The sequence below is a fragment of the Eretmochelys imbricata genome, chromosome 6, assembly GCF_965152235.1.
Source record: "Eretmochelys imbricata isolate rEreImb1 chromosome 6, rEreImb1.hap1, whole genome shotgun sequence".
In the NCBI taxonomy this organism is placed as follows: domain Eukaryota; kingdom Metazoa; phylum Chordata; order Testudines; family Cheloniidae; genus Eretmochelys; species Eretmochelys imbricata.
This window is the reverse complement of record NC_135577.1, coordinates 69,211,051-69,225,083: the sequence shown is the minus strand read 5'-3', so window position 1 is coordinate 69,225,083 and position 14,033 is coordinate 69,211,051. Positions and strand designations below refer to the sequence as shown.

General features: G+C 42.9%; 1 protein-coding gene across 1 annotated transcript in view; it reads left to right on the top strand.

Moving 5' to 3' along the window:
* STARD9 (StAR related lipid transfer domain containing 9) overlaps positions 1 to 14,033 on the top strand; it is a 190,177-nt gene that overhangs the window by 127,719 nt on the left and 48,425 nt on the right. The window contains exons 17-20 of the mRNA XM_077818810.1: positions 5,824 to 5,875; positions 6,817 to 6,954; positions 12,518 to 12,600; positions 13,338 to 13,447. Coding sequence (XP_077674936.1) covers positions 5,824 to 5,875; positions 6,817 to 6,954; positions 12,518 to 12,600; positions 13,338 to 13,447 — 383 coding nt within the window. The remainder of the gene's footprint in view (positions 1 to 5,823; positions 5,876 to 6,816; positions 6,955 to 12,517; positions 12,601 to 13,337; positions 13,448 to 14,033) is intronic.

The window sequence follows — 14,033 nt, the reverse complement described above, 5'->3', positions numbered from 1 at the left end:
CCACTGCAGTGAAGACAGATGCAAAGAATTAATTTAGCTTTTCCACGATGGCTTTGTCTTCCTTGAGTGTTTCTTTAGCACCTCGGTTGTCCAATGCCCCACTTGGACTATTTGGCAGGCTTCCTGCTTCAGATGTACTTAAAATATTTTTTGTTATTAGTTTGGGTCTTTAACTAGTTGCCCTTTGCATTCTTTCTTGGCCTGCCTCATTATGCTTTTACACTTGATTTACCACAGTTTGTTCCTTTATATTTTCCTCTGTAGGATTTGATTTTTGAAGGATGCCTTTTTGCCTCTAACCACCTCTTCTACTCTGTTTAGCCTGGGAAGGGGGTTCACTCACCACAAATAGTACCTCTTTGTGGCTGCTCTGGGGATCAGCTCTCACCCGGTCTGGTGCTTTCTTCCATCAGTTACTCAAGCTGTGACCTCTCTCACTCACTCACAGCCCTCCAGTCAGATCACTGTATAGTCCTCCCCTTCTGGGTAGCCAAGTCTCTCTAGACCAGCTGTCTGGTTGGCACCTCTCACACTCCTGTGCCACTTTCCAGTGGCTGTTAAGGGAACTCAGGCATGCCCTCTACACTGGGTTCCAACCCACGAACCCTGTAACAAACACTCAGGGTCTGCCCCGTCCTACCCCTTGCTGCTGTTTCCCTGGACTTCTTCCTACCTTGCCCTCTCAGGCTTCCTTTCCCTATAACTCCTCTTGGGTTAACCCTTCTTCTTGGGCTTATTCTCCCTTGGGTTCTCTGCTCTCCTCCCTGCTCCCAGGGAGTTACTGCAGCCTCTCTCTAGCAGCCTCTTTCTGCCCTGAGCTACTTGGCTTTATACAAACCCTGCCTGTTCCTGTCCAGGTGAGCTTCATCCTTTAATTAGTTGTCATAGCTCCCTGGCTGCTCCTCAAACTGCAGCCTAGGTGGATAATTAGTCCAATTAGCCAACTTAACCCCTTCAGTGGCTGGTGTGGAATGAACACCCCATAACATAGCCATAGTGGCATTTTTTGGTCCTATTACTGTTTTTTTAAATTTGCGGTATACTTTTAGTTTGAGCCTTTATTATGGTGTTTTTAAATAGTTTCCATGCAGTTTGCAGGCATTTCACCATTGCTACTGTTCCTTTTAATTTCCATTTAACTAGCTTCCTCATTTTTGTGTAGTTCCCTTTTTTGAAGTTAAATGTTATTATGGTGAGTTTATTTGGCATTTTTACCCATACAAGGATGTTAAATTTAATTACTTGGTAATAGCGACCATAATGTAATCAGCTGTATTCACCTCTTGGACCAGGTCCTTTGCTTCACTTAGGACTAAATTAAGAGTTGCCTCTTCCCTTGTGGGTTCTGGGACAAGCTGCTCCAAGAAGCAATCATTTATAGTGTCTAGAAATGTTGTTTCTGCAGCCCTTTCTGAGGTCAATATGAGAATCGTTGAAATCCACTATGATTATTGTGTTTTTTGCCTTTGTAGCCTGTCCAATATCACTGAGTGGGGGGAGAGAAAACCTTTTGTAGTGATAAACACCCATTTTTTCATGGTCTGTATGTATAAAAACATCTTCTGTATTTTCCACAGTATGCATCCGATGAAGTGAGCTGTAGCTCACGAAAGTTTATGCTCAAATAAATTGGTTAGTCTCCAAGGTGCCACAAGTGCTCCTTTTCTTTTTTCATAAGCACTGTCACCATACTGGTCAGGCGATTGGTAGAATATTCCTACTGCTGTATTCTTATTCTTCAAGCATGGAATTTCTGTCCATAGAGATTCTGTGGTACAGTTTGATTCATTTAAGATTTTTACTTTATTTGATTCTATGCTTTCTTTCACATATCCTGTGTCACCCCCACCAACGCAACCTACTCTGTCATTCCTGTGTATTTTGTACCCTTGTATTACCGTGTCCAGCTGATTATCCTCATTTCCCCAGGTTTCTGTGATTCCTATTATATCAATATCCTCATTTAATACCAGGCATTCTAGTTCACCCATCTTAGTATTAGACTTTTAGCATTTTTGTATAAGCTCTTTTACTGCTCACTAGCTCCTATCTGTACATTAACAACTTCTTTCCTATCATCTTTACTAGGATATACAGTTCTCCCTTTAATAAACTCATCCCTAAGGGACATCTCTGCCTGGCTGGCTTTCCGCTGTCTCTTAGTTTTTAAAAAATCCTCTACAACTTTGTAGTTGTACACGCCAGCAATCTGGTTTCATTTTGGTTTAAGTGGAGCCTGTCCTTCCTGTATGTGCTCTTTCTTTTCCAGAAGGTTCTCTAGTTCCTAATAAACCTAAAACAGTCTTCCTTATACCATCGGTTTATCCACACACTGAGACCCTGCAGTTCTGCCAGTCTTTCGGGCCTGGTGCACAGAACTGGAAGCTTTTCAGAGAATGGTACCATTGAGGTCCTGGACTTTAGTGTCTTAATTGGCAGCCTACATTTGGCCTCCATAACCTCTCTCCTACCTTTGCCTATATCATTGGTACCCACATGCACCACAACCCCTGGCTCCTCCCCAGCACTGCAGATGTCTTGTGAGAGCCACAGCCTTTGCACCCAGCAGGCAATTTACCCTGTGGTTCTCCTGATCATCACAAACCCAGCTATCAACATTTCTAATAATCAAATCCTCTGTTACTATTACTTTGCTCTTCCTAGTAACTGGGGTTCTCTCCCCCTGGAGGGGATCTCCTCAGTAAAAGAGGAAACCATGACATCATCTGGAAGGAGGATCCCAAATACTGAATAGTTTTTTTTTCTCTGCTCCAGCTTGATGTTCGCCTTCCTCGAGACTTTCATCCTTCTGAACAGCACAGGGGCTGTCAGACTGAGAGTGGAACTGCTCTGTTGTGTCCCTGAAAGTCTTCTCTGCATACCTCTCTGTCTCCCTTAGCTCCTGCATTTCAGCTACTCTGGCTTCAAGAGCCCAAACTCTCTCTCTGATGGCCATGAGCTGCTTCCACCATATGCACACATACACCACCTGCCCCTGAGACAGGTAATCTCACATGCTGCATTCAGTGTAATAAACTGGATAGTTCCCACTCTGCAGCTGAATTTCTGCCTGCACTATTTTTACCCTTGCATCTTTTTTTTAAGTTGGTTATTTTTGATTGGTGGGGAGGGGTTGGTTTATTGGCCTAAGTTTAGAGTGTGTTTGTTAGGTGTATTGGGTTCTCTCCCCTTCATTCCCCTTTTCTTTTCTAGGGGGATTTTCTGACATTCTTCCAATACAGTGGTTCCCAAACTTTAACAGCCCACGAACCCCTTTCACTAAATTGTGAAATCTCATGAACACCCTCCTAAAAAGGAATATTTCCAGGGATTTAAGTTTAAATTTCCTCCGCACTCTGTGGGGCTCCTGCTGCTGGACCCCATTGACCGCTCTGGTCAACTGAGCTCCACTGAGCGTGGGCTGCAGGTCCCACTGACCACCGGGGCTCGGGCTGCCAGCCTCAACTGCCCGGCCCCGCTCTCCCTGGGGCTCGGACTGCCAGCCCCGTGTGGAGCGCTGGGGTTCGGGCTGCCGCCTGCCCTGCTCACGGGGGCAGGGCTCGGGCTGCCAGCCCCAACTGCCCGGCCCTGCTCTCCCTGGGGCTCGGGCTGTCAGCCCTGCGTGGAACGCTGGGGTTGGGGCAGCCAGCTCCCCTGCTAATGGGGGCAGGGCTTGGGCTGCCAGCCCCAACTGCTCGGCCCCGCTCTCCCTGGGGCTTGGGCTGTCTGACCTGCAACCAGGTCCCGTCTGCTGCCTCCAATGTCTGGGGTCCTTTGGCCTCCATTAGTGAAATTTTTCTGGGGAACCCCCTGTAACGTTCTGCCAACCTCCAGGGGTTCATGAACCCCAGTTTGGGAACCACTGTTCTAATAGCTCGGTTATAATCCCTTGGTCTCCTCCCCCTGCTGCTGAACTCTCACTGTAGCCAAACTCTCCTTACCTTGGTAGCTTACTTTCTCTTGTGTGGTCTCATTTTGTTGCGGGACTTTCTCTGCTTGAGAGCTGGACCGCGAAGGAATGCCTCTCTCAACTCCCTCGCAAAACTACTGTTCGCTACTCCTCTTCACTAGTGCCTTTGATCGCTTAGGAGGTTGCTTTTTAAACCCCTTTTCTCCCTGAGGAGAGAGCCTTCAACCTCTCAACAGAGGCCTTTGTGTATGAGCTTCACCCCCTCTCAGCCACCCAAGCAGAAGGTTGTGCTGGGTTGTCAGTTTGGAGTTGTTACCCAACCCATGTGTACAGGGACTCCAAGCTAGGGTTGTCACCTCAGAGATATAAAAACTTGGGCAACCAGGATAATCCTGAGCCTATAAAATTGGACAGCCGGCACTATGTACTGAGCTCCCTTACAGATTTCCTGGGACAGCTACTGCAAAAAAGGGAAGTTCCTAGAAAAACTGGACAGATGGCAACCCTACCCCAGCTCCCTGGGGTGAGAGTGACAATCACCCCTCCTCGTCAGATGCTGAGAAACTAGAAGACATGCTCATGATTATACGTCATTCATTATTACCCTCTAAGTAACCTTGTCATCTTATTATAAACCTCTTCCTTCCTTTTTCTGCCCTGATGGATTGTTGCACTCTCATATTGCTTCTTGTTTAGAATTAAATTGTATGCTATTTGGGGCGAGGACCATATTTTCATTTGTTCTGGTTGGACCACAGAAAACTTCAGATACTGTACAAATAATAATTTTTATATAATCTAAACCACTGATTATCAAGATGTGGTTGTGTTGTAACATATTCTTCAAAATAAACTTGTTAAGAGAGTGTGAGTATACACATCAGCTTACTGAACTATTGAAACATATGCTAGAAATAAACAGATACTGTGTCTTGTCAGAACTAAGAAATGTCCTGATTTTGTTTTCCTAAGGAATAAAAAAAGGAACATAATGGACAGGATGTGAGTCCGCTGCCTTTATTGCTAGTTTACATATTCAGAATATTGATTTGTGACCTTATGTTTTATTGACATTTCCTTTGTCAAAATATAATAAATATTAGCTCGCTTCCATAACTGCCCCAAAATTTATTTTTTTGAACTGGATGGCCCTGAGAATTTTTTTATGTAACACTTTGTTCTTTTCTCAAAATTGTGAGTGTATGTAATATTTGTTCATATATATATATATATGGGGACACCTAAACTTTAATAATGAACAAAAATATTAGAACTCATTCATCCATAGAAAATTTACATACACCAATTACTCTCTGATTGTAGTGAGTTTACTGCATCCATACTTCAAGAGTTGGGATTATGTTCTTGTCTGTCTGTCTGTAAACTGCTGCTCCTTGAAGATTCTGGGCTATGTTTTCAAAATTGGCTTCTCATTTTGTGCACACAGCTATTTGTGCATACAGTTATCATAATTACTCACTCAGATTGGGTCATTGGGCATCTGAGTACCCTGTCTGAAAGACTCAGAAACCAGTGTGTGTGTTTAAATACAGTAATTGTGCTTGAGAGCAGCCATGCAAGCAAAACATCTAACTCAAGCAACTTAAATTATCCAGCTGGTTGCAGCATCTGCAGGGTTGCATCGGCAGAGCTGCAGCTCTGTAACAACAGAGCTTCGAAGCACTAAGTGTGATTCGTAGCAATTACAAAACTGAGGGCAGTTGAAGCTTAAGACTCCATACACATTACAACTAATAACTACAGTCTGCTCTAATCAACCCAGGCAGGGATAACTTGTCTGAAATATTTACCAAGATACTGTGGCAGAATTCATGAGAACTTCTATGCATTTTTCATTTTCAATAGATTACTTTTAATTTACCTAATTTACAATAGTTATTTCCCTCTTTTAGGAAGGAACAACCAAAATTGGAAGATGTGATTCAGATCAGGAGCAGGATATTGGTAAGAGACTGAGATTACATAGGATTTTATATAGCGTTCTGACAACCCAGGTGCTTTTGCTTGTCTAGCATAACGTTCTAATAGTCATTTTTCTTTACCAGCTGTCTCCATGTGAGAAGTTGAGAAGAGAATAACTGCTTGTAGGTTTGCTATATAATAAAGTGTTAGAGTTAATTTTTGCTGTTATTTATTGGGTCAAGAAACACCATGAAAGTAATTGAGAATCTACTTAAGTTTTTCCCAAGTAGGGTAAATTTACATTAGGGATAGAAAATTATTGTGGTTCAAAGCCTAGAACTTGCTGTATTCATTCCTGTATCAGTGCCTCCCCCACCCTCAAATAAAAAAGCTGTAAAGAAAAAAACTAGCAAACTGGCTTTCCTGTGGTTCAATATATTTCTTTCCAGCTATGTTGGGTCATGGATGTTCGATCTTAAAGTTACTTAGTTTTAATCTGGTCCCCCTGCTTCTTGTCTGATGTGATTTTTAGCAGCAACAATTTCAAGTACCAAAGCTAGTAGAAACTGACATTTAATACTGAAATTGGAAACAGCTTGGAATCCCAGCTTTGATTAAATCATCACTCTCTAGCTCTAGTAGTTAGTGAAATATCAGCTATTAAAATAATGTCACAGTTAAAGTAGAAAATATAGCATGATTACAGGTCCTGATAGCTTACAACTTGCTAGGGATAGACACATTTTGGAAGAACAGTTCAAATACTTTCAGACCAGTAAACTTTTCCAAAAACTGATCCTGAACTAGTAATCCGAGAGGAGACATTTAGGTTCCCATATGGTGCCATAGGATTGTTCTTTGACCATACTACTGTGTAGTTAGTATATTTACCTGCACTGGAAGCTTTTGTTCTAAAGCAAAGGTTGAAAAGAGTGTAAAATAAACCTAAAATGATCAAATAAAAAGGACCTACAGTTTTGTAGTTCTGCAGGGTGAATGGATTGAGAGGAACCATTGTATCATAGACAACAAGAGTGGGATTGTGACGCTGCGGCCAGTCCAGGGAGCATATTGTACTGTAAATGGACAGGAAGTCACTAGTGCTTGTCGTCTGTCACAAGGTGAGTCTTGCAGTTCCTTTTTGTGGTGTTGATGCTAATGATACAGATATCAGCAGGTGAATACAGTAAAATACTGAGAGTAAATGCTGTAAATCTATTGTTCAGCAGTCCTTCACTTCCTTAGGATGGAACAATACGATCCAATAACCCTCTGAGTTCAGAAACTAGGATCTACTGAAGTCATACACGTCTACTAAATGGATGGGCATACGTCTTATGTTAAAATGAAACTGTTATGGTAATATTGAGATTAATTTTAACTGCAGTAATTCTTAGTTCTCTGAAAACAGAAGGCTTATTCAGGATTGCTCCTGACCAGTCAGGTAATAGGTTAGGTAGAACCCCTCTAACATGTCCACTGCAAATGGCATAAGGGCATGGCTTTCTGTGGACTGTACTAGAATGGTTGACCTTGGACTTCATTTCTCATTGAAATCAGATTTTTGTCAAAATTGTAGATGTTGAGGTACAGAATACAGGGGAGTGTCTCTGAATTCAAAATTAGGGTTAGAGATTAAGGCAGGATTTACAAAAGCACCTAACAAACTCTATTGATGTCAATGGAATAGGCCCTTATTGTGGTTTCAAAAGCAAACACTGGGAAACCTGTTGAAGTGAAGAAACAGACTGACAGAGCCAGAAGGGTTCCAAGAAGTCACCTACTACAAGACAGGCCCAACAAAGAAAGTAACAGAATGCCACTAGCCATCACCTACAGCCCCCAACTAAAACCTCTCCAGAGCATCATCAAGGATCTACAACCTATCCTGAAGGACGACCCCTCACTCTCACAGACCTTGGGAGACAGGCCAGTCCTCGGTTACAGACAGCCCCTCAACCTGAAGCAAATACTCACCAGCAACTACCCAGCACACAACAAAAACACCAACCCAGGGACCAAACGCTGCTACAAACCCCGGTGCCAACTCTGTTCACATATCTATTCAGGGGACACCATCATAGGACCTAACCACATCAGCCACACCATCCGGGGCTCGTTCACCTGCACATCTACCAATGTGATATATGCCAGCAATGCCCCTCTGCCATATACATTGGCCAACCTGGACAGTCTCTATGCAAAAGAATAAATGGACACAAATCTGACATCAGGAATCATAACATTCAAAAACCAGTAGGAGAACACTCAATCTCTCTGGTCACTCAATAACAGACCTCAAAGTGGCAATTCTTCAACAAAAAAAACTTCAAAAACAGACTCCAACATGAAGCTATAGAACTGGAATTAATTTGCAAACTAGATACCATCAGATTAGGCCTGAATAAAGACTGGGAGTGGTTCGGTCATTACAAAATCGAAACTTAATTTCCCCAATACTAATTTCTCCCTACTGTTACTACACCTTCTTGTCAACTGTCTCTAATGGGCCACTCTCTTACCACTTCAAAAGTTATTTCTCTTCCCTTGGTTTCCTGCTGTTAATTGATTTATCTTGTTAGACTGACCTAACACTTGGTAAAGCAACCCACATCCTTTCATGTATTTGTACCTGCTCTTGTATCGTTTACTTCATATATCTGGGAAACAAGCAGGGAGAACTTGAAGTTCTGGCACAGTCAAGGAATTATGATATGATTGGAATAACAGAGACTTGGTGGGATAATTCATGTGACTTCAATACTGTCATGGATGGATATAAACTGTTCAGGAAGGACAGGCAGGGCAGAAAAGGTGGGGGAGTAGCACTGTATGTAAGAGAGCAGTATGACTGCTCAGAGCTCAAGTATGAAACTGCAGAAAAACAGGAGAGTCCCTGGATTAAGTTTAGAAGTGTGAGCAACAAGGGTGATGTCATGGTGGAAGTCTGCTATAGACCGCCGGACCAGGGGGATGAGGTGGACGAGGCTTTCTTCCGGCAACTAACGGAAGTTACTAGATCGCAGGCCCTGGTTCTCATGGGAGACTTCAATCACCCTGATATCTGCTGGGAGAGCAATGCAGCGGTGCACAAACGATCCAGGAAGTTTTTGAAAAGTGTAGGGAACAATTTCCTGGTGCAAGTGCTGGAGGAACCAACTAGGGGCAGAGCTCTTCTTGACCTGCTGCTCACAAACCAGGAAGAATTAGATGGGGAAGCTAAAGTGGATGGGAACCTGGGAGGCAGTGACCATGAGATGGTTGAGTTCAGGATCCTGACACAAGGAAGAAAGGAGAGCAGCAGAATACGGACCCTGGACTTCAGAAAAGCAGACTTTGACTCCCTCAGGGAACTGATGGGCAGGATCCCCTGAGAGAATAACATGAGGGGGAAAGGAGTCCAGGAGAGCTGGCTATATTTTAAAGAATCCTTATTGAGGTTACAGGGACAAGCCATCCTGATGTGTAGAAAGAATAGTGAATATGGCAGGCGACCAGCTTGGCTTAACCGTGAAATCCTTGCTGATCTTAAACACAAAAAAGAAGCTTACAAGAAGTGGAAGACTGGACAAATGACCAGGGAGGAGTATAAAAATATTGCTCGGGCATGCAGGAGTGAAATGAGGAAGGCCAAATCACACCTGGAGTTGCAGCTAGCAAGAGATGTTAAGAGTAACAAGAAGGGTTTCTTCAGGTATGTTAGCAACAAGAAGAAAGTCAAGGAAAGTGTGGGTCCCTTACTGAATGAGGGAGACAACCTAGTGACAGAGGATGTGGAAAAAGCTAATGTACTCAATGCTTTTTTTGCCTCTGTCTTCACGAACAAGGTCAGCTCCCAGACTACTGCACTGGGCAGCACAGCATGGGGAGGAGATGACCAGCCCTCTGTGGAGAAAGAAGTGGTTTGCAACTATTTAGAAAAGCTGGATGAGCACAAGTCCATGGGGCCGGATGTGCTACATCCGAGAGTGCAATCACATCCGCCAACTCCTTTAGCAGAGTCATTGGCCATTATCTTTGAAAACTCATGGCTATCGGGGGGAGGTCCCAGATGACTGGAAAAAGGCTAATGTAGTGCCCATCTTTAAAAAAAGGAAGGAGGAGGATCCGGGGAACTACAGGCCAGTGAGCCTCACCTCAGTCCCTGGAAAAATCATGGAACAGGTCCTCAAGAAATCAATTCTGCAGCACTTAGAGGAGAGAAAAGTGATCAAGAACAGTCAGCATGGATTCACCAAGGGCAAGTCATGCCTGACTAATCTAATTGCCTTCTATGATGAGATAACTGGCTCTGTGGATGAGGGGAAAGCAGTGGACGTGTTTATTCCTTGACTTTAGCAAAGCTTTTGACACAGTCTCCCACAGTATTCTTGCCAGCAAATTAAAGTAGTATGGGCTGGATGAATGGACTATAAGGTGGATAGAAAGCTGGCTAGATAGTTGGGCTCAACGGGATGGCTCCATTTCAAGTTGGCAGCTGGTATCAAGTGGAGTGCCCCAAGGGTCGGTCCTGGGGTCGGTTTTGTTCAATATCTTCATTAATGATCTGGAGGATGGCGTGGATTGCACCCTCAGCAAGTTTTCAGGTGACACTAAACTGGGAGGAGAGGTAGATACCCTGGAGGGTAAGGATAGGATACAGAGGGACCTTGACAAATTGGAGGATTGGGCCAAAAGAAATCTGATGAGGTTCAACAACGACAAGTTCAGAGTCCTTCACTTAGGGCAGAAGAATCCCATGCACTGCTACAGACTAGGGATTGAATGGCTAGGCAGCAGTTCTGCAGAAAAGAACCTAGGGGTTACAGTGGATGAGAAGCTGGATATGAGTCAATCCAACCTTGGATGTTGCCAAGAAGGCCAATGGCATTTTGGGCTGTATAAGTAGGGGCATTGCCAGCAGATCAAGGGATGTGATTGTTCTCCTCTGTTCAACATTGGTGAGGCCTCATCTGGAGTAGTGTGTCCAGTTTTGGGCCCCACACTACAAGAAGGATGTGAAAAAATTGGAAAGCATCCAGCGGAGGGCAACAAAAATTATTAGGGAACTGGAACACATGATTTATGAGGAGCGGCTGAGGGAACTGGGATTGTTTAGTCTGCGGAAGAGAAGAATGAGGGGCGATTTGATAACTGCTTTCAACTACCTGAAAGGGGGTTCCAAAGAGGATGGCTCTAGACTGTTCTCAGTGGTAGCAGATGACAGAAAAAGGAGTAATGGTCTCAAGTTGCAGTGGGGGAGATTTAGGTTGGATATTAGGAAAAACTTTTTCACTAGGAGGGTGGTGAAGCACTGGGATGTTACCTAGGGAGGTGGTAGAATCTCCTTCCTTTTGAGGTTTTTAAGATCAGGCTTGACAAAGCCCTGGCTGGGATGATTTAGTTGAGGATTGGTCCTGCTTTGAGCAGGGGGTTGGACTAGGTGACCTCCTGAGGTCCCTTCCAACCCTGATATTCTAAGTGGGTTCTAGCCCACGGAAGCTTATGCCCAAATAAATTTGTTAGTCTCTAAGGTGCCACAAGGACTCCTCGTTTGTTTGTTTTTTTTGCTGATACAGACTAACATGGCTACCACTGAAAACTGGGAAACCACTTTTCTTGGCTGCCCAGAACTCCTGCTGTTAGGAGATGCTTCTTCTTTCACACCACCAGCAGACAGTCTTATTCAGCTTACTGGACAAGTCTTTATACAAAACGCCACTAGCCGTCACCTTCAGCCCCCAACTAAAACCTCTTCAACGCATTATCAAGGATCTACAACCTATCCTGAAGAACGACCCATCACTCTCACAGATCTTGGGAGACAGGCCAGTCCTTGCCTACAGACAGCCCCCCAACCTGAAGCAAATACTCACCAGCAACCACACACCATACAACAGAACCACTAACCCAGGAACCTATCCTTGCAACAAAGCCTGTTGCCAACTGTGCCCACATATCTATTCAGGGGACACCATCATAGGGCCTAATCACATCAGCCACACTATCAGAGGCTCATTCACCTGTACATCTACCAATGTGATATATGCTATCATGTGCCAGCAATGCCCCTCTGCCATGAACATTGAGCAAACTGGACAGTCTCTACATAAAAGAATAAATGGACAGCTTATGCTCAAATAAATTGGTTAGTCTCTAAGGTGCCACAAGTACTCCTTTTCTTTTTGCGAATACAGACTAACACGGCTGCTACTCTGAAACCTATCTTATTATTGACACTTTTTTCAATTCTACTTCAAAGTTCCAAGATCATGATTCTGTGGGATTAAAATATGGCTTTAAGTAGGGGCGTTTCTAAATTCTTCTTTGAATTTTTTTCTTTTACTTAATAATTGGTACTTTAGATTTTTTTCTCACTTTTTGTAGCATTTTCACTTTAAAGATTTTTGAGTATCTTACTTACTGAGCACTGGGACTTGAAAATTTTCTCTTCTGTGCTCCTTGTGTCATTGAGATAGAGGAGTCAGAATAAAAAGAAATTTCCAGTAGTGGATTTGCCCCTGACCTCCAGGGTTTAAGATTTTTTAAAAAGCACAGTAATGCTGGCAGTAACAGTGAGCAAAGTGTTACTAGGAGCAGTTTAAATAGTATGTACCATGGATACACATCAAATTCCAGATGTTTGATAAATTTTGTCTCCATAGTTTCCTTTTTTTTTCTTTTTTCTTTTTTTTAAAAAAACAGGAGGTCTTGTTGTCCTGGGCAAGGCTCATAAATTTAGGTTCAACCACCCAGCAGAAGCTGCCATTTTAAGACAAAGAAGATTGGTAAGTTTTGAGACTTTATATTTTTCTTTCCTAAATTCCTTCATTGGTGACTAACTTTGTTATTTCATTTTAAAAGCAAACATGAAATGTATAATGTTTCTTCATATCTACTTATTTACTTGCCCCATTTCCTCCTTCTAGTGGTCTGTAGTAACACTAAACCATTGTGGCTGGACATCAGTGCCATTTCCAGAGTTGCTTAGCAAAAGAAAATGCAGATCCTCTTAAATCATTTAACATGCCCTTGTTTTCCAGTCATGACTTCGCTGGCGTTGAAACAATATAATTTAAGGCATTAAAGTGGAAAGACCATTTAAAAACTTTCCACGATCAATAGTATTCTGAGTTGTCCTCTTTATGTTATTAGCTCACTGTTCAGCATTAAATACACTAAAAGCAATTTTAGCTGGTGAAATTATAGAATTAATGTATTGAGTGTCCCAGTATTGTTATCCATGCAGATGTTGTTACATGCATCAGAGTTAGAGACTGAAATTAAAAATTGATAAAAGGAAATACTTTTTATATGGTGTATAAAAAGGGAACTCACTGCTGCAGGATATTATTCGGGAGATAGTTTATTCAGCTTTCCAAACAGATTTAGACATCTGTAAGGTCATTGGGACAAGGACCATACCTCTATTCTGCAGCACATATTAACAGCAGCAATAATAAATTGAAACCTACTAGGTTGTTTTAATATTCCTTCCTCCTGCTCCCACCTTGTTCTTTAATAGATTAGTGAAGCCTCCCCCATATTGAGCAGCAGATCTTTGGAATGGCTGGACTTGGATGGAGATTTCACTCCTTCCCCTCCCTATATCTTTTCTCCACTTGAAAAAGAAAGGTAAGTTTAAAAGAAGTATTCACCGGAATGTAACTTCCCTGGAACCTGGGTTCATTTAAAAGAGAAGTGGAATGCTTAGGTCCCATCATATTTTATTTCCTTATTTAGATTTAAATTATAATGATGAGTAGAACAGCTCCAACAGGAGAGATTGAGAGAACCACCCCTGATTATTCTATGCCCTGGTGGTCAGGGCACTAACTTGGGCTATAAAAGACCCAAGTTAAAATCCTTACTTCAAATCAGGCAGAGTAAGGATTTAAAAACAGGTCTCCTACATTCCAGGTGAGTGCCCTAAGCATGGGCTATTGGGTATCCTGGGACACACACGCTGCCAGTCCCCCAAAAATGCTCTGTATGGTCACCCCCAACAGTCTTTTGTATGAGGCCCAATCTGATATGCATGCTCTGAGAACAGCTACTGAATTGGGCCCTGCAGATGAGATAAGTGGGCAAGGTCCTAAAATCCTGAGGGGTTTAGGCATGATCTAGGATGCTGAACTGATTGGCAGTGTTAGGACTTCAGTGATTTTGCACATGCCCAAAGCCAGAAATGTAGGCATATTTTCACCAGAAGTTTAGTCTT